This window comes from Onychomys torridus, chromosome 13 (genome assembly GCF_903995425.1).
Source record: "Onychomys torridus chromosome 13, mOncTor1.1, whole genome shotgun sequence".
Classification (NCBI taxonomy): Eukaryota; Metazoa; Chordata; class Mammalia; order Rodentia; family Cricetidae; genus Onychomys; species Onychomys torridus.
Window position 1 is genome coordinate 59695727 of NC_050455.1, and position 21919 is coordinate 59717645.

Consider the following 21919-nt stretch of genomic DNA (forward strand, 5'->3'; position numbering starts at 1 on the left):
GAAATTATGCTCTTCCACTATACAAATTTTCTGTCATCTACTAAGGAGCCCCCTCCCTGCCTAGTATATTACAAATATCATTGCTATTTTTGGCTGTCAACTTGACTAGATCTGGAACCCAAGTGGCTGGGTATACCAGTGAGGGATTTTTATTGATTTAATCATTTGAGGTGGGAAGACTCACCCTAAATTCCAATCTTTTAAGTTGGGAAGTTTAAATTTGAGTCACACCTTCTGGATGTAGCCTGTGTAAGGGACACTGAAGAAGGGAGTGCTTGCTCTTTGCCTGTTTGCCCTCACTTTCTCTGTCAAGTTAATTCCTTCACTGGAATTGGAACCACCTTCTTCAGGATTCTGCCATTTATTGAAGACCAGCTGAGACATCCAGGCTTTGTGGACAGAACAACTACTGGATTTTTGGACTTTCCAGTGGAAGACAGCCATTGTTGAAATAGTTGGACCATTACTAATAAACCACTCCAATAAATTCTACATATTATACATATATAAAATTTATATATTTAAATTAATCTAAGAAATCACACAATAAATATATGTGTGAATTATTATATATAATGTATTATTAATATAATATAGTCTTTTAGTTGTTTCTGTAATGAATACTAATAAAATAAGTGAACATATCAATGAAAATTTCACCGGAGGCAATACACACAGAAACATACATCTTGCAATGTTTTCAAAATATAGAAGTGTTTATATAGAAATCTGTGAAGGATGTGTGGAAGGGTGGTCAGAATTTACATATTCCTGTGTAGTGAAAAAAATCAAGTGAATCATTATTTTAATTAAAATTTCAAATAAATAATTAGGCATATCACACATATGTGTATATATGCTTTTTAATTCTAAATGCTCCTTTAATTCATCAGTGACTACTTACCAAGTCTCCTACAACCCTCTGGCTGGTTGCTAGCAGCAAAAGACAAACTCAAATCTCGAGTACAAAATGCTGCTGCTTTGGGCAAAGCCTGAATATGGAAGAATGAGGCTTGGGGACACCTGCCTGGGGTGTGATTTGCAATGAAACATTTACCCATTAGGCAATTGACTATAGGGATTTCCCTTAGCTTCAGGAAACATCTGAACCTCTCTCCCTGTCAAACAAGGTCGCGTGCAGATGAGCAAAGGCCATCTGCCTTTAAGCAGCTTTAGAAAGAGAAAATCTTCAGTCAGAGCAATTCCATGATTTTTGTATTTGGTATAACTGTGGTTCCCCAAGATATCAGCTCTTTTATGATAGATAATTTATTGGCCTTAAAACATTTCTCATTTAAAGTGACATAGAAGATACATTTTGCAGAACTCGGGTTTTATTAAAGATAGGCAGTATCAGGTTGTTGTTGTTTTGTTTTGTTTTTGTTTTTGTTTTTTGTTTTCTTGGAGTGTGTGTGAAATTTAAAATTTGTCCAAGACATGAAAAGATTATTTTACCATATGAGCAGACTTTATTCACAAAATGACTATTAAGCACAACATCAAGCATTAGGTACATTAGACCTAATTCTTGTAGGCCATTATAAAAGAAAATTTGGAACTTGTCTCCAGCTTAGAAAATGACTTTTAGATGATTCTAGGAGAGTCAAAAAACAGTAACAAGTTAAATGTTAACTTCATTAAATAACCCGTAGGATGGCTATCAACTTGGGCCAGTATATCCTGAGGCAGCTCATCAATCTACCGTATAAAACATTCAGATTCCTTAAATCACCATAAACCCTCCCTGACATCCCTTGGCTGGCATGCATTGTGAGCATGAAATTAATTTGGCATCCACCTATAGATAAAATTTAGGCATTTGCAAAACATCATCTAGTTACATTCTATGCGTCTACGAAATGAACAACTGGCTGTCTTTCAATTGCTCATGAAGTAAAACCTGACTTAGACACGAGGTCCTCAAAACCTGGACAGAAAAAAAAAAAAATACTAGCTCATTTCTTCCTCACCTCCCTCCTCAGTCCTCCTGTGACACGGAGAACTGTCACACAGGCTTCGGATGAATGCTTGCTTGTGTATTTTTGGCAAATTTTCTGGTAAGCTGCTAACGAAGTGCAGCTTTTGAATAGCTTACTCATGAGAACTCAAAAGCCCACTATGTATTCGCAACGCTTCCTCAAGCGTCGAGGAGCCGACTGTGCAGCTATTCTAAGACCCTTCTTTAAGAACAGCAAAGAAGTGGGTGGAGGTGCCAGTCATGAGGGGCCCTTTAATGTCTCACTTGTTTGCGATCATGCATTAAGTTTTCTGGAGGGCATATATATGTAATGTAGTTATGCATTCAAGACCCTAGCTGTCTATCCTTCTACAAATCAGTGAAGACAGTACAGTAAGTATACATCTGAAAACATCTGCCATGGGAAGCAAATTATTTCCCATCATTGATTGAGACTTTTGCAGTCATTTCGCCTTGTACAAAAATATTATTAGACTTGAAAAGAGTAAGGTTCTTTAATGTAGTCAGTATTTGAACTCAGTATTTTCTATAAAGACATCAACTATCTTTAAATTGAGTGCGTGCGCACGCACACACACACACACACACACACACACACACACACACACACACATTCTTACAAGAATGTGAGGTTTCATTTAACCATCATCTTAAACATTTATTGTTTTGTGTTCTCAACATGCCAATCACATTTACCTTTTTAAAATTTGTTTGCTTACCTTAATAAAGTTTTCCTTAATGCATAACAGTAATCATTATTGAAAGGAAATAAAGTCCCCAATTTTAGGCCACATATGTTATTCAATACATGTACATTTTTATTCAATTATATTAAAAGGTCTAGAGATTCATTGTATCTCAAATAAAAATGGTATACATAAAATCAATGCAAAATGCTGGAAGGCTATAAATAAAAAGTCAAATTAAATATGTCTGCTGGTGTTGACAGCAGAAAAATGTGATATAAACATAGATATTCCTTTGACATATTGACTTTGAGTTTAAAAGTCACATTTCAATTTATTTTGAATAGTCACTGGCTGTATTTTTTTTTTTTTTTTGCCAAAAAAAAAATGGTGTAGGTTTGTCTGTTTGTTTTTTCCTAACACAGACTGTGGAGTTATTCTATGACTATCCCCAGAGAAAAAGAAAAAGATGATGAGAAATAGTTCAAACCTTTTAAAGTCCTGAAGAGGATGGGATCAGAAAGGGGCCCCACTCCTTTTGCATTCCGTGCTTGAATTCGAAAGTAGTACATGGTGTCAAGGTTGAGATCCATGATCTGATGGGTCAGTCGATCACCACTTATAGTTTCCATAATCCAGTCGTCTATTGGTATATTCTTGTCCAAGGTATAAAACAAGATGTAAGCTGTATAAATAGAAAAATGCAATTCTGTTTGGTGTACAGAACACATGGTGCAGTTCTCCTTTCAAATACATACATTTCTCAAATATAATTTGTAATAATTATTATGTGTCCACAATCTATAAACTACAGCATCCAGTATAGCAAGCAATGACTTTTTAATATTGTAAGAATTAGATAATAATTGTTTCAATGAACAGAATCAGAACACGGAGTAGGCCGTTAGAAATAAAATATATATGTCATGCTTAAAAATTGGTGCTTTAGCTACCTATAAATTCTGATTACTTTTCTTTAATATGTAAACATTATGATAAATGTAAAACTGAGATAACATGTCTGCATAATACTCATGGCAATCTAATAATGAAAATAAGTAATATTTATTTTGGCTGTGCTTAAATAATAAAGATATATTGGGAAGTATAAAATTCTGTATGTATTTAGAATATTATAAAAAACGAACAGTAATATTTTATTTTTGCTGTGATCCTGGGAAGTTAGCAGGGCCTCTGTGACATTCCTCTCACAAATAATGAAGCCAGTTGGAAAAATGGCTGGATTGAGATTCTCTAAGCCATATAATCTAGCATTATTTCTCCTGTTCCAGTTTAGGCAGGCAAATAAATATCACTGAACTATAAAGTTAGCTTACTTATGACAAATATTAGTACCTATCATTGGAGGCCTTTAATTCTATGTTTTGGGAGTATGTTACTAGAATGGTAACAGTGTACTCATTTATGATGGTCTAATTTGAATATGCACTGAAAATTGGTTAGCCTTATGAAATATGCATCTTCAAACATTAGTCTTAGCCAACTTAGGTGTTATCACTTATTTAAAAGCATCAATAATTTACATATTACATTGTCAGATGAAACTGTATGGTGCTAATTGTGTGTATTTTTGTTATATAAATATGGTGTTGTCCTTCATTTCTGCCAAAATTCTGGAAATAATATTTACCTTATATACTACACTGTAAGTCTAGTAATTTTGCATAAAACAGTTTATTTTATGTAAGTTTCATTGTTTATATTAATCATACTCTGTACTGTGTTACATAAGAATATGAAAATCACTTTCTTAAAGCAATATGCTACCCTTTGAAAGGCTTTCCTTTTGAGTCCCTCTTACACCAATCTGGACTAGGAGCTGTCACTGTTATGTATGTGCCATGCTTAATTCATAGTTCTCAGACTGAGTTTCACCTATCTTCAGAAGTATTCATGCACCATATATGGACTTTCAGCACAAATCTTCACTGTAGGAAGACTGTTGCCTGTACAGCCCCATTCTTTCTCTTTGTTATTCACGCCAATCTACCTTCCCTTACATTCTGTATTCAGACTGATCCCATTAGTCAAAGTCCCGTTAAGGTATTTCTGACACATCAGAGTCGTCCTTGGCCATGAACTTTCTTTCCTGTAAGCTTTGTGTTTTTAATAAACTAGGATAACACCTATGGTTTGTATCACTCATTATACTGCCTAACAGAACTTTCTTGGATGTTTGGAGCTCTGTGTTTTCTGGGTTCTAAACTTGGAATTTCTTCCCAGTTGATCTCTAAATTTAAGCTAATTTACAAAATCCAACATCCAGAAGCCATCTTTTTTTTTTTCTTTAAAAAAAGACTGATTATGAAAACTTAATTTTTTGTGTGTTAATTCCTACCTTTCCTCTTTATTTGTATTCTTTCAAACCTGCCTGACATAGAAATTACCTGGAAGGTGGGTATACATTATAAAAATGAGCACAGGGCAGGACTTTTTCAGTTAATAAGTTTACTGAACCATCTCTGGTGGCTGCAGTTACTCCTATTATTTTCTTTTCTTTTTTTTTTGGGGGGGGTTCAAGACAGAGTTTCTCTGTGTAGTTTTGGAGCCTGTCCTGGAATTCGCTTATGTAGACCAGACTGGCCTCGAACTCACAGAGATCCACCTGCCTCTGCCTCCCAAGTGCTGGGATTATAGGCGTGGGCCACCAAGGCCCGGCCAATTCCTCCTATTCTCTGGTCTTCATACTTTCATCTGATGCTGTCCTCTTGAGCTATGATGAGTTCTAAATCTTGTTTCTCACCAACACCATTAGTTGATGTGTCAGAATATCCTGTAACATTAAGTCAGGTAAGGTTATGATCTCTGTTTTATCAGAAGACTCCATGGATCTTTTCTTCTAGTGGTTTTGATGAAGTGACTGGCCAGGAGGAGTGACCAGGAAGCAGGAAGTGAGTGTCAAATTTAGCCATCAATAAGTAATCCAAACCCCCTCTCAATCATGCATGTTGATAAACAAAAATATTGCCAATCACATAAAAACTTAGACTTTAGTTAGGCTGATATATTGATTATACCTTCCTTCATAAGATAACCTAAAGTAAAGGGTTTAATAAAAGTATGCAGATATTCTAGATACACAGAAACTGGGACTACATTCATATTTTGGTTTTGGTCACTAATATATAGTAATAATATTGCCAGAAATATAAAGACTAAGGATAACCTCTATAATCTGTACCCCAAATTATTTCTGTGAATAAGCAATGTCAGAAGCAAATGCTTGGGCGATCTGTGGGATTTTCATATTTTTTTGACATCTGTTGCAATATCAATATGAAAATCTGATCACTGTGAGAGTTTGGGAGAAGGTAGAAGGTATGTCATGATAAAGAACAACACAGAATATGAACTTGCTGTATGAGTCTTCTCCAAACATGAAGGTTGGGTGGATTTTGAAATGTGATTGTATAAAAGTGTTTTCATGGATATTGTTCATTTATGGTTAATTACCCATGATAACAATTATAAAATATCCTCATATTTATGGTCCAAATTAGTTTCCCCAGGAAACCATATCTATTGAAAAGAATACACTGATATTGGCAACTTTTCTTTCTTTCTTTTTTTTATTATGTCTGTGTCTTATCCTCCCACCCCAAAAACAAATAGGAAAAGAAAAATAAATATTCTTTACATCAAGAGCCACATCTTCTAGTATGTTTTCATTCCTCAGAAATCTTACTAATAATCAGTATTTAAACTCGTGGATTGAATGAGTTTCTGTAGCTTAGAAGTTTCATTTTGGATGAATGACTTGTTTTGGTTTTGTTTGTTTTTATCAGACAGAGTTTCTCTGTGTAACAGCCCTGGCTGTCCTGAAATTCACTGTGTAGACCAGGCTGGCCTCAGACTCTCAGAGAGTGCCTCCCAAGTGCCAGGATTAAAGGGATGTACCACCACCTTCTGGTGATTAATGACTTTCAATGAAATTAACATTTTCTGTTGTTGTAAGGGTATGGTGCATACAAAACCTTGAGAATTATTCTCAGGACATTATGCTTCTTTATGATTTTTTTTCTTCCTTTTTCTTTTTTTTAGAGGGAAACAATATATTTGCATTCACTGTGATTTATCTAAATAAAAGTTATTTATTTGAGAATTTAAAACTGTTTTGATGAGCTAAAAGCTCATCGTGTGTCAGGTTCTGAGAACTCAAAATTGTTATTGTACCAGTCCTCAATATTTACAGTGACACCAAAGAATTTCATTTTTTTTCAATTTGACTATTAAAAATTTTCAAACTTCAGTTGAAGATATCATTATCCAACCCTAAAAACTGGTCTTAGAGAAAGCTCCCAGATTCATCTGAATGTGCCAGATTTGGATATGTTCTGAAGGTACTGAATGGATCTAAAGTTTTAAATTACAGAATTTCACAAAGACACAATCTCTTTTGAAAACCACTGGCTGTCTTTTGCCATTTGCTATCATCTTATTCTTTTTTTAATTTTATAATTTAATTTAATTTTACATATCAGCCATAGATTTCCCCTGTCCTCTCTCTTCTAGCCCCCCTCTCCCCAACCCATCCCCCATTCCCATCTCTCCAGGGCAAGGACTCCCCTGGGGATTCAGCTCAGCCTGGTAGATTCAGTTGGGGCAGGTCCAGTCCACTCTTCCCTTCACCCAGGCTGAGCAAAGTGTCCCTGATATAGATATAATAGGATGAAAGGGTAGATTAATGAACTTACTTCTAAAGAGCAACAACTCATTTAAAATGTTTTACATTGGTATAGATTTTAGTCTGTTGATACAAACTTAAAGTTAATTTTGTTATATTGTGTGTATATTTCTACTCTTGTTTAAGGTATTATGTTTGTATAGCTCATTTAAAATTGTAATGGATAATTAAAAATAGATTAATAATTAATCATCTATGATAATCATACTTGTAACCATGTTAGTTAAGTCTTCTAGGTATACATAGAGATATTTCAGATAGATAGGTAATCTTCAAATACTTCAAAGACCTTCAGAATATGGCATTTAAAATATTTTTAAAATTTAGACTTTCTGGACAGTGAGACATGTCTGCTCCTGGCAGCACCGATTTACTTCAGAGAGGAGGATGGGCATTGAAGACACTTTATATGGAATTTATCTTCATCTTGTCAAAAATAGCCATTTGGGCAAGAAACTGTCCTTGCCTGGACTGCTTGATCAACTGGACATGCAGGACCCATAGAAAGGTGACCACTAAACTTTGCTTGACAAAATGGTCCTTCAGGTTCCTGCTTCACAGAGGAAAATGCCAGACATTCTACAGGACACTGAAAAAAGTGACCAAGAGACTCTAGTCCTGTGGGCTGAAGACAAATGCCCCAACTTTACAAAGGAACCTTAGGTGACTGTCCAGGCTGCCAGCTGTCTCTGTATACCCTACAAGACTCCTGAAAGTTGCTTGCATCCTTCTCCCGGTTCTTAGGTAATATTATATCATTCTGAGGTCTTTGATGTGGTTGAAGACTGGATAGTTATAATTTCCTCAATTATGATAAAAGATAAGTTAGATATAAAATCTTAGACTCACAAATATAAGATAGAAAGGATATCTTCTTTAATACTGTAACTATAATTCTTGCTTGATAATTGTTTTGTTATATGTAATTTTACTATGTAAAAGTTAAAACCTTCCTTTAAAAAAAGAAAAGAAAAGAAAAGGGGAAGTACTGTTGATATTGCTCTGTATAAATAAAATGCTGTTTGGCCAGTGGCCAGGCAGGAAGTATAGGCGGGACAAGAGAGAAGAGAATTTGGGGAGGTGGAAGGCTGGGGCAGAGAGAGACACCACCAGCCGCCGCCATAAGAAGCAACATGTAAAGACACTGGTAAGCCACAAGCCATGTAGCAAAGTACAGACTAACAGAAATGGGTTAATTTAAGATAGAAGAAGTAGATATCAAGAAGCCTGCCATGGCCATACAGTTTGTAAGCAATATAAGTGTCTGTATGATTATTTTATATGTGGGTTGTGGGACCGCAGGGGCTTGGTGGAACCTGGAGAGAAGCTCTCCAACTACATGTCCCTGCATAGGCCCCAGGCTCCAAACAGCCAGCTCATGCACTGTGGACAGGTCCAGGTCCCACTGCCTGGGGGCCTCCCAAACATCTTATTCTTTTACTTGTCATAACTGACCAAAACAGTAAAGTTTCATTTGAAGTGATGGTTTGGAGGCTCTTCTGGGATTATTGGTACAACCAGGAGTTCTGCTCTTGAAATCACATTTATCTAATATGCATAACATGTAACAACACATGCCATCACTCTGCTTCTCTTCACACAAACAGGCATTTAGAATTCAAGAAGAAAGGTGTCAGAATTTGTTGGATTCCCCTCTATTTTTTTTTTTTTATATTTTTCTCCATTTATTCCCTTGATCATTAACATAGAGAGTAAAATGATTCGCACTCTGGAAAACTGGACTTAAGCAGTAAGTAACTGTCCAAAAATGGAAGAAAGGTAATATATGATTACACAATCCAAGAGACTTCCGGGCAGAGGAATTGGTTATAGTAGCACAAGATGCAGAAAATAGAATCTACCTCCCACACAGGATAGAGCGCTATATACTGGGTAGACCAAGGTATATCATGTGATCTCTGCCAAACTGTAGTTCAACCCAGTCACAATCTTCCATCTTCAGCATGTTCAAGTAGGCAAGCATGGTAATTGTGCACTCAGGTGTAAAGATAAGGAATGTGACATTGGATGAATTACCACAAAAAGTTATAATATCGTAAGTCCACATTAGAACAGCAGAAATATGTGATCAGTTACAATTTTATCAATTTTAGCAGGATTCCAAGTATGTTTTAACTTCTTACTCTGTTTTGAACATTATTTAAAAATAAATAAGTAAATAAACGTGAGTCTAAATTTCCTGCATTTGATGAGCTCATGATCAGAATATCCTGGTACTGCTGTTATCTTCTCAGCATTAAAATTATTTATTTATTTATTCATTTTTGCTAATATCATCTTTTTAAAGTACTTAGATTCACAATGGAGCTAGAAACATCATGAATCCAGGTAACCAGACCCCTAAATACAAATATTGCAAGTTTTCACCTATATTTAGATTTTGGCTTTTTAGCTTTAGATATATATACTTAAATATGAAAAACCACATAGGTTATGTAGCTATTAAGGAATGATGGGAGGAGGGGATCTTTCAAGGAAAGGGAAATATACCATTTACTTCTGTTGTAGAACATAAAGAAATTGAGCTGTTGCCCAACTATAAGATCCAGCTCAACTGAATAATATTCATAATGCTTAAGGGTACTTTCCACACTACAGGAAAAGAAAAATAATCATCAGTATAACCCAGATACGATCCTTGCGTCAGCTTTTTAGATTTTGGTACTTTAAGTGTATGTGTGTGTGTGTGTGTGTGTGTGTGTGTGTGTCTGTGTGTCTGTGTATTTAAAGCAGAAAAAGGAGATTCATTCAATGCGATAATATTGGGAAAATGGACCCTAAACCAGACATAACTCCAAAGTCCATCTCCAGGTTCCTAGCATAGGGTAAGTTTTAAATAAAAAATGAGAGTTCTTAATATGGGCTAGAATTCTAAATTTTACACTGGAAAAGCAAAATTAATGTTTTCCTTTTCAGAGCTGAAAACACATTCTGTTGTTTACCTTGACAAGTTGAAGATTTATTTGAGTAAGAGTAAAGAATGTAATAGTGGAAAATGTGACTCATTTTATTCTTCATCAGACAGTTTCCATGATACCTTGTTTTCATTTAGAAAGTTCTATATTTTCTTCTTAAAATATCATCTATTTTTGTCATATGTTTATAAATAATTGTTTATAATGAAATGAAACATAAATAAATCAAAAGCTACAAATTTACTGAAACAGAATCAATGAAGATAGAGCAGACCACTGAGAAAAGAGAATGACAGAAAATTGGAATGTACTAGCTTGACTTTTCAAAGGCTGGGCACACTGACAATTGAACACATATTGTTGTGGGGGAGGGATTTTATACTTATCTTTTGCCACATCTTTGTCAGGTCATATGAAATTTCTGTTTGTTCCTACAATAAGAGCCATTTCATAAACAAAACAAATCTTTAATTTAAATTTCAGCCACATGTATAAGCTTGATGTTATATTTTCATTTTGAAAAAAATTCACAATATACCATCTAAAGTGAGTTTGTCCTCTGAAAGTGTAAGTTCCTTGTTTATCTATACCACAAAAGACTCAGTCACTCTATTAATTTATAGTACTGCCATGTACCTCTTGTATACACATATAGAAGAATAAAGAGAGAGTTGAAAATTCCTAACCCAATGGTTCTACTTCATTGGGCTATAATGTGCACATTTTGAGTGGTATAATGTTTTTTTTATAATAATTTAATGCTATGGAGATATCTATTAAAAACCCAAATTGATCATTTGAATGCAAACTCTCTAATAGAATCCATTATGGTCTTCTTATATATACTAAATTAACATCATAGGCTTCTAATGGATGTTTTAATTAGGCATTTTTGTTATCAGCAATATTTGGTAAAATAAAATCTGTCACTGTGAAATATTCATTATGTTCAATTTCTGTCAGTCAATATTAAGCATTTTCTGAACCTTATTATTTAAGAATGAAGCTAAAAGTTATGAGAAGTGAAAAATCCCTAGACAAACCTCCTTCACGTGTTGCACAAAAATACAAGGCCATCAGAAATCCTTTATATTCTGTAATTGTCAAAGAATCAGCTTCCTTTCAGTCATTCATATTCACAGACACTCCATAAGAAGGTTGTCTTAGTGGTCCATAGGATAAAACACAAAATGCCTATCCTGAATGAAATGTATGCCTTTCACACAGAAACTGAAAGTGAACATGTATGTGTGCACCTGTAGGAGTCCTAAGAGAACTACACCCTCAGTGGGGGACAAGAAGAGTCAATCAGAGAAGAAGAAGAAACGAACCAACATGCTGAGACAGAAACTCCACACCAAGAGCAACTGTGAAGTCAACAAAGTAAGCAGCAAAGGCCAAGTTGCAGCGAGGCTGGGAAAGGAAGCTGGATGCTTACCAGTGATTTTCCCATTGGCTTCCAAGGGAGGCTGCCAGCTCACAATGACAGCACGAGGCTTCCCCTCTCGAGTAATGACTGTCAAATCCTTGGGAGCAGAAGTCGGGGCTGTGAGATGAGACAGAGACAAGGTCTTGTCATTGGTTGTGAGAAGAAAGAAAAGACACTGATGGGCATTTTGTCATGACACTAGTAATCAGGATCTGTCACTAAGTATATCATGTTTATTTGGCCTTTTACAATTCATTGCAAGTATTTGAAGGACAGAAGTGAAGGCATAGAAATGGTAGTTTACCATGGATGTTCAGTTCCTTCCAAAGGTGTGAGTATAGAGCTGAAATATGGGCTGAAGCATGCAACAGGTGCTTTTTAGTGAGCTCACACCCATGTATGTATGTACAAAATTGTATGTTTAATGAACTGAAGAACTGCATACCTTCCATTAAGGCATCTATTACAACCATAGTTTATAACTGAAAACAAATGGCCTACCAAATTCCATGGAAAAAAAGAGAGATGAAAACAAATAATAACCAGAACAAAACTCCATAAAACCATATTAGATCTTTCAGCATAAAAAACAAAGTAGGTATTTTCTCAGTGAGAATGGATTTTGAGAAACAAAAGTAGGAAAAAGCAAGTAATTTATGAGAGCCGTTCATTAATTGGGCTTGAAATAAGATAGCAAAAAATCCTTCCCTCTTCAGATCTTATTTCTTCTACATGTTGTGTAAAATAGAATGTAAATACATTCTAAAGATGGATCCAAATGTGCCCAGACAATCCAACATCTCCCAGACCTCTGTTGGTCTGTTTACTACCCCTTCTGAAGACAGTTTTTCATCTAAGCAGCTAGCAATGTTCCAAGTCCATTATCTGCACTCTCTTTGTTATCATTAGTTTGACACAGGCAGATTTAGAGCTATCTTTTCTCTCTATCTATGTTCTGCTAGAATTTTCTTGTTTCCAAATAGGACTCAAGGGAATGAGACAGATAGAACTAAATCTCTATTTGAACCCATCTCCATTCTATTCTCCTTAGTACTTCTGAATATCACATAGGGTAAATCAGTACATAAGCTACACTCCACTTCCAGAATATCTTCCTGTGTATTTGTAGATATGAACCAAAGGAGAAAGACACAAATCATTCCTATCTGTCATATTTTTTTTTCCTCAAAGGCTACTGGGACTATAGCTTATCCAAAGTTAAGCTAATTTTGATATGTTGTCAATCACTTAATTTATTTAAATTTCCAAAGAAAAATGGGGAAGACAGTAACCCAAAAGAGGAGAAAAAAGGAGGCTAAGAAGAAAGAAGAGGGATGGGATGAGATGGAGGAGAAGAAAATATGTCAGGGGGCACTGGACGAATAGCATAGATTCATAGCAAAATATCAAAGAGGTAACGACATCTAACAAAAAGATTATTTTTGCAAAGAATTCATTCAAAATATTTCATAGCCCATAAATAAAAAGATTAGATACAGTCAGAAATTGATTTAGATATTATACAAATCATATGAGAAATTTTAAATTATGAGGGTAAATAAGAGATCTTAACTTGTCAGAATAATCACTTTCTTACCTGTGTTAAAATTCAAATTGATATTTATTTAGAAAATTGACAAAGGGTGATGATTAGGTTACTTCACCAGTCAGCTCTGGTGTTTAAAAAATGTAAAAAAAAAAATCTTCATTTTTTTTTGTTTTTTTTTTTTGCTACAGTAAATACATAGTAATGCTCTGAGAAGCTGGTTATTCAAAACACTCAGCTACTTCATTTGTTTCAGGTGTGTGTGTGTGTATTTTTGTTCTGAAGCTGTGTGAATGATGAATAGAAATTTTGGAATTGCACTTGTTGGTTCATATGTAATATTTCCCTATGAGCTGTAAATGTCCCCCCAATATCTGGGAAATAAATGGGCTTACTGACTCTTATAATCAACACTAGTAAAATGATTCCCCACCAGGCTGTGACTAGGTATTTCTTCTTTTGTGAAACTTCTTATTTTTCCAGAGAGAAATTTATAGTTTGGGCTGCTTCCTATAATTTCAATATATCCCAAATATGGTGACTGTATTTCTTATGTTACCTCATGGTTCTCAATATAGTTATCTTTTTTTTTTTTTAATGATTGTTATTCTCTGTAAAATAGAGACTATTCTTTTTACTTTTTATGCCTAATACTTATCACAGGGTCTAGAAGTTACAAATGAACCCATTATGTCCACTGAGCAATACCCTACTCTATCTGAGGCTCTCAAATACTGCCCCCATCAGATTACAATTTTTCATTAAGTGTATAAACAGAGGGAAACCTTTTAGACATAGAAGATTGCAGACACGGAAGTTACATTAAGCTTTTGTTATTTGGATTGCCAATATTATTTTGCCTCTCTTCCTTTCAGATAAACATATGGAATTTTCTTTTGGAGAAAAAGACTGTCTCTGGGCCATACAAGCTTCACGGCTACCCGGATTTGTAGTTTAGGCTCTTTAAACTAGCTTTTGTCTAGCTTCTTCTTCTTCTTCTTCTTTTTTTTTTTTTTTTGGCTACCTATCTCAAAAATACTCATAGGGCTCTATCTTCGGAACAGTTGAATATTAATTGATACAAACAAGAAAAACATGCAGGTTCAAAACACAAGGGTGATAACATTGTGTGGACAGCTATAGTTTCTTAGAGCGGTGACTAGCTCCTTCCTAGCACCATCCTTGTTATTTGTATTTCAATTAAGGTAATCAGAACAAAATAAAAGATTGTCCATCTAGACAGAATGAACCATTTTATTTAAAAAAATTTGCCAAGCACTGTTGCTTAGGTTTACCATGAACCACATCAGCTTATAGCAACAAAGCCATGGAGTCTATATCTTATTTCAGAATTAAAGCAAATCCTCAAGTTATTTCATCCACCTCATTGCTTCCTCATAGTTACAGACTCTACAGACACTTGTGAATTGCTTCTTACTTCTCATCATCACCCAGGGATCTCATCCCCATGCTATTTACACCTTTGCTCAGATCATTATCCGATTTGACAATCACTCTTTCTACTAACCACAGGTCTCAAACTTATTATCTTTTTGTCTACATTGGGACTCTCCATTGGTGTCTCTATAAGGGTAGATAGTTGATGAGAAATCCATAGGATGCATTTTGTAAGTCAGATGCTGGTGTGCATTTTATGTTTATAAATGAAAAAATGGATGCATTTGCTTGCTTTTAGGTGAAATTTACTATTATTTTAGTCAAATCATGTCATTTTTCCTTTTTTGATTTTTTATTAATTTTTCTAGTTTATGTTTGACTCCATTCCTGTTCTTTGGTGTTAAAAAGACAAAGAGGGGTATTTTATAGTCCTCATAGTATATAATTCACTTGGATGTTCTAAATATTTTTATAAACTGCAGATATTGGCATCCAAGTCAGAATTAATAGAGAGAAGCTTAACAATGTGTAATAAGTAAACTCAAAGAAAGGATGTTAATATGAGGCTATCTACAAAGACTTTTTCCAGACAGAGTATCTACAAATGTAGAGCTCTAAAAATTAAGGCAATAATCATGAATAAAATTACAGTTGCAATATCAAGGGACAAATTCCAGTGGAAAAAAATTTTGCTCACTAGAGGAGAGCTTTACTGGCATAACTAATTAAAATTTTAAAATGTTTGTTGTAGTTCACACCCAAATATAAATATGAAACCAATTAAAAATAGATACTATTAGGGCTCCAGAGGTGACTATGAGGCTAGGAGTGCACATGTTACTCTTGCAGAGGAACAAGTTTGTTTCTTGTACCAAGGTCATGTGGCTTCAGGAGGTCTGACACACTCTTCTGGCCATTGTTGGCACCTGCACTCATGTGCACATACCCAAACACAGACACACAACATAAAAAATAACAAAAAGCAAAATAAAATATGTTTTAACAGACATTCTTTAGAAGTTAGGTTTGGGTAAACTATAATGCCAAATGTGAAAATGTTTTAAACTATGGATTTCCAATGCCTAGAAAATTTGGCTTCTGAATTTTATATTGACTTGCATAGATCTAGATCCAAGCTCTCTCAAAGTGCATGAAGGTTTTCCATTATGTGACCCTATTTCCAAAGTATGACCAAGACATCCGGAAACATTTCCTATTCCAATTGTCTTTGTTACAATAAATACCCAGGAAGCCAAATTTGTAATTTTTAAGTTTTGCCTCAAATTTCCCAATATCTATTAGAACTGTTGTTCAAATCTATCCTTATATCAGATAGAGTTCAATAACTAGATTCCTGTCGTTTATTGAAACTCATTGAAGAGTATTCATATTCAGTTCCTATGAGTTAATGTTCTAAATAACTCATTCTAAAAATCAGTGGTTAAAAATACAGCCAGATTGGGCAATCTATTGGTTACCCCTTGTTCTCTTCTATGGGTGTGGAATAATACAATTAGCTGCAGAAGTGCTGTGAACTGTACAGGATGTATTATTTCATGCAGGACAAGGCATAATTTTGAGACCGTTCTAATTTTGTCTCAATTTCCACAGAATTTGTGAGCACAGCTCTCTAGGCCAAACACCAGCCTTTAAAGACAGTGTTTCTTCACGTACCAGCTTCGTAGGTAGTGGCATGTGCTGTCATGCTCCACGTACTTGACCTTCTGTTTTTTGTCACCATGACTGAGAACTCATACATCGTGTTGGGCTTGAGGCCTGTTGCTGTGTAGCTGAGAGATGCTGTGTCTTCTGACTATACCAAACAGAAACAAGCCAAGAAATAAAAAGAATCAACTGTCAATTCAGGAAATCAAGACATGTCAAAAAAGTAGCAAATAAGTCAGCCAAAAGTAGACTCAGTTCAAAATAGCAGAAGAGCTAGGCCTCCTTCTGTGTCAGCCAGCATACACTTGCTGGCCATGCATCTGAGACTTACTGATAAAAATCATGCAGTGCTTTTGTCAAAGGGGAAACCAACCGGAAAAGTTCCCTGAGCCTGTCCATAAGCACAGGCAGAAGACAACTTCTTTTCTTAACTCTATTTCAAGACACTTTCTGGTCAGGCCTGAATTAAATTCATATTTTTCTCATTGAAATCTGTTTGGGGGGGTTAATATATATTTTGTGTTGATCAACATCACTTCCCACTGCAAATAACTCAATTAATAGCAATTTATAGTAATTATGATGATTAAAAATTAAGACCTAGTTTCAAAGTTTGAGTGCTTCCAAATATCTACTGATCAAGCAGAGCAAGAGTGTGTCTATCATGTGGTGCTCTCCCTTTATGGACGCTTCACATATATAGAAACCTGGATGGAAAGAGCAGCAATTGATCAGAAGAGGAGCATTTGCACTGTGGATGCTGTATTTGGCTTTTGAGTCCATTTGTTGCCTTATAAGCGAGGTTAATATTTTTAATAAAAAAAATAGATAAGCTGTGTCTTTTTTGCTTGCTCAATGAGTAAAAATTTATAATAAAGAAAAAGCATGCTAGTCTCACATGTAATGCTTATTTTCCTCACGACCTGGCTCATTTTAAACTATGCAAATCTCTTAGAAACATCAACTTGTACTTGGTACTTATGCTTTTGTCTTTTCCCAAACTAAATACTTCCTATTGCTTCTATATTTGAACATATATTGAGTATTTACACCTGGAAAAAACCAAAGCCTATCCCATCGGTTGGTAATATTGGTAATTCCTTCTTACTATTGTAGAATGGCAAAAAAATTATTAAATTGTATATCTGTCATAGGCTAGGCCATAGTTATGAAAATCCTACCTATTTTAATAACAAATAAAAATTAAAATAAACTAATAACAGTTTGATAGTGTACCCATCCATCCTATTAAATTGAAGATTTCAGAAACATTTAGTAGAACACTTTCTCTTGGTACTCATAGAAAGCTAGTGCTATAATTAATTGTTAAACCTAAAAATGCTTTGGAAAATCATACCTAATTGCATTTGTGTACAGGATAGCTGGGTAATACCTCTCTGAGCTCCCATCCTCTTTTTTGTAAGTTTCACCTAATATGACAGACTTTGTATCATCATTTATTGTGTGAAATATGTGAAGTAAAACTGTACCTGGCCCAGAGCAAGTGTTAATAAATTCTATCTATAATACATTATACATTATTTCATGTCATTTTTCATTACATTAGCGATATTAAATTCCATATTGAGTTCTATCATGATGAAAGAGATTGAGCCTTGCATAACTGCCCATATTCTATTATATTCATAACACATCTGGTAAGCACTAAGCTACTGCCAATAATTATATTTTGAGTGGAAACTCATGTAAAACAGTATGTGATTAAATAATTGTAGAAAAAAATTAAAGTTCATACTTTTATAGGAAAAGCAATATAAGGATTTGAACAATCCAAATATTATTTTCAGAGTTATTGTCCAATTTGAGAAAAATGATACTCAGTGATAGGACAAAATATAGCAAAAGCAGCTCTTGAATTCATATTATTTGACTCCATAAGTTCTTTATGTCCTATAAAAAATGTCTTGCTTATCTTATACAACTATTATGGAACAAAAGATTGAGTTTAGATATAAACATTATTTTAAAAGCATAAATTACAAAGCAAGTCATCTATTACTAATAATGTTAAAATTTTTTGATACATCAGAGAAGGCCCAGTTAAAAATCTGTTTTGCTTAGTACTCATATTCTTTGTGAGTCTGAGTAATGCCATCTCTTCTTTACTAATCATTTAACTGAAATTATTTGCCTCAAGAAATCTTGGATCTTGTCATTCAAATAATGATGAAGAGAATAATCAAAAATTTAAAAAAATATTATTTCACATCCTGCCATAGTCCCCATAGTCATGCTGCAAAATGAATATTTCTACAAAGTAGAGTAATTATGAACATAACAATTTTAAAATGGGTAACAGTCTTTTCTAAAAGAAAACTCAAAACTGACCAGTCCATATGCAGAGACACTTTTTAATACTCTCATATATTCTCTTTGTTTTCTTTCCAGATAATGTTGTCTGTATTTTATGGTTCTACTGAGTCTGAAATTTAATACTGTAAGGAGACAGATAAATTACTTATATCTTTTATCAATCTTTTATCCAGATATTGTCTGGACTTGATGTGGGAGTTTTACCTAACACCTGATCTATCAGGGCAGCAATATCAAACAACACTGTGGGGTTTTTAAAATTATTTTTTTATTATTTCAACTAAAAGTTGACTTATCATAAACCACAAAGTTCTGACCACTTAAAGGATGGAAGATACTAAAGCAATTCCAGCATGACTGCACATAGACAGAGGCAGAATTATGAAACCAGTGTGGTTTTGCTGTATCTCCCGCTTTGGGGCCAGAAAAATCCCCAGACAGGTGCATCTTCCAAACCTCCACTGTCTTGCAGCCAGATTATGGAATACAGTAGTTCAGGGGGAGGAAGGAAGCTAAATTCTCTTTAGTGGTTATTCCTGGAAAATGGCAAGAACAGCGATCAAAGTGAGTATGAGAAAACCAAAGAGCTAGGGCTACGCTGTTGGATCCCTTAATTTTGGAGGAACATTTACATATTTCTTCATCTTATTTTGCAGAAGGCCTCCTACTGTAGCCCAGACTTGCCTCAAACTCTTGCCCATCCTCCTGCTTTGGTACCCTGAATGCTGAGATTATTTCATTAAACTTTCTTCTTTGTTTCCTGTTATCATCTTGTGAACTATTAACTTTCAGCTGTGTTAGCTTGCATAAACCATTTATGGATTTTTTCCAAGTACACATCTATTAAGATGGATGCATAAAGCATTCCAAGTTATATATGTTAAGCAAGCAGAATTAAAACTTTATTTAGAATAAATGATCTACAACTGTTACAGATACAGAATAGGTGTTGCTGACCTTTCTAATGTGTTGAAACTGTGTAACACGTAAACATGTCAATGTGGTCTTGTGTTTAGAAGGCAATGTGCCTTTCTTTGTTAGTAACACTTTGTTAGAATTGTTGAGTTTGGTCAGGAGAGATGGAAAAGCAAAATGACAGTCTCTTATATTCACTAAGGATCTCTGGGACAAGTATGAAATGATTTGGAAATTAGTATATGAACAGGAGGCTGATATAACTCTGGTTAATTTAAGGGATTTTCCTTACAGCAGGAGGATGGTTTCAAATCTAAATAAGGAAATCAATGTTTATGGCTTATAGTACATTCCTAGGATGTTATAAATTATCTTCACATCATTTATCTCCTGTTGTATTCTCTCTAAGTGGGTGTGTGGTATTAATCAACGGCAATCTAGATTCTAAATAAAAAGAATCATACCATAATCTATTCAAGAGATTTTCTTGGAGCCCTGTTATTTCCAACGGAAAATGCCTTTCCTATGCACAGAAGCAAATGTCTGGTGCAAAAAGCATCTGGTGGGATTGAAACATCATTTTGCAGCCCTTGATATTTTCTTACCTTGCCTTTTGTTGATTTCTAATGGCATACTTTTTCTTAACTACTTTTAGATACTTCATTATTAAAATACCTTGCTTTAGTATGTGAAAGTCACTGTAGAAAAGTAGTTTGTGACAGACCAGGAAACATTGAAAACAACACACCAAATGGATGAAAGATAATCTTAAGTTTCATGCAATCAGTTTGACTTTCACCTTGTACTTGGCACTGGTAGAAAAGCTGGTCCTCCACCGGACAGTGTAGAGTCGCACATCAGATGTCTTTTGGTTCTTCGGGACAGAGTTGTCTGCCCAGCTTACCCTCACAGCCTCATGGGTAAGAGCCACAGCCTGTACACCTACTGGTGGGAGCATGGGGGTGGAGACATCTGGGCCCGAGGTGGGGAAATCATCAAGCAAAGGATAATAATCAACTGGGTCAGTGGGATCTGGGTTAAAAACCCACCAAATGAAACAAACAAATAAATGTGCAAACAAAGAGTTAAAATAAATACCAGTGGTAACACATCACAATGAGTTAAATGCATGGTAATAACGATGAAAGGGAACATGAGAAGAACAGAAAAAAATGCAATTAATTAAATCATAAAATATAATAAAAACAGTATTGCTATGTTAAAAATAACAGTATTTTCTTATATTTATTTCTAAGTAGATATGTCTTAAAATCCAATCTTGTTTGAATGTTGCCCATTGTTTTTTACACAGTTTTGTATACTAATTTATCAGATTCATGATTTATCAATGACTTTAAATAACAATAAAATATTTCTGATTATTTTTTTCTGAAATGGAAATAAATCCTATTGGATACCTTAATTTTCTTCTTTATCTCTGACTTTATTTGTGCTCCTTTTACTATTGTCTAATTATATCTCTATAAATACTGTTCAGTCAACACACAAACTTTAATGAAAGAAACTTGATATCCATCGGTTTTTCTACCAATGCACAAAACCAGAGTGAACAGATATGCATGGTCACAAGGGTCAACAGAGATCTGATATACTATAATTTGGTGTGAGATGGCAACTAGTAAGCGGGTTTTCTGAGATTGTAATATTAAACTGTGAAAGTGCTCATCTTTCTGTATTCACACACACAGGTTGGTTCCATTTTCAGTCCAGTCAGGCATTCCTATATTACATTCCTGATTCTAAAACTGCAAGTTCAGTGGAAAGAATGCGCTTCAGTGGATAGGAAGACAAATTAACTACCTTCAGAGTGATGCGATTTCCACCGAGATATGCACGTGCTTTGATCAATAACACAATTGGATCTGAAGAATGATGTGTGATTTTACAAAATTCTACAAAACCCTTACACTTACATTATGCTGGGATGACCACAATCTCAGAAGCTTACTTTGTGGCAATAATAATCACTCCATTTGGAGACATTCAAATTTATAGATAACAGGTTTAAAAACTGACCTTTATATGACACAGTAAAGAATCTCACTAACAAAAAATTTGAAGCTGACAGCACAACTCTAAGACTGGACATTTGATGTCATTTAAGGGAATGAGATCAGATAAAATGTAGAGGAGTGTCAGCAGCAAGTTATCCAGTTTATTTTTTTTAATAGCCATGTTCAAAGCTGACTGGTTGTTGGCTGTTCTGTCGATGACTGCCTCTTTTCCTTGAATTTCAAATTCTCATCCTCTATTCATCACTGTGCTTTCCAATGAATTATTTAGCATGTTACTGGTCTGTGGTTTTG

General features: G+C 34.7%; 1 protein-coding gene across 2 annotated transcripts in view; it reads right to left on the bottom strand.

The window, feature by feature from the left end:
* Positions 1-21919, bottom strand: part of Dcc (DCC netrin 1 receptor) — a 1150309-nt gene that overhangs the window by 108839 nt on the left and 1019551 nt on the right. For both annotated transcript variants that reach the window (XM_036204806.1, XM_036204805.1), the window contains exons 17-20: positions 20392-20624; positions 16353-16491; positions 11744-11851; positions 3155-3349 (exon numbers count right to left, since the gene is read on the bottom strand). In XM_036204806.1, coding sequence (XP_036060699.1) covers positions 3155-3349; positions 11744-11851; positions 16353-16491; positions 20392-20624 — 675 coding nt within the window. The remainder of the gene's footprint in view (positions 1-3154; positions 3350-11743; positions 11852-16352; positions 16492-20391; positions 20625-21919) is intronic.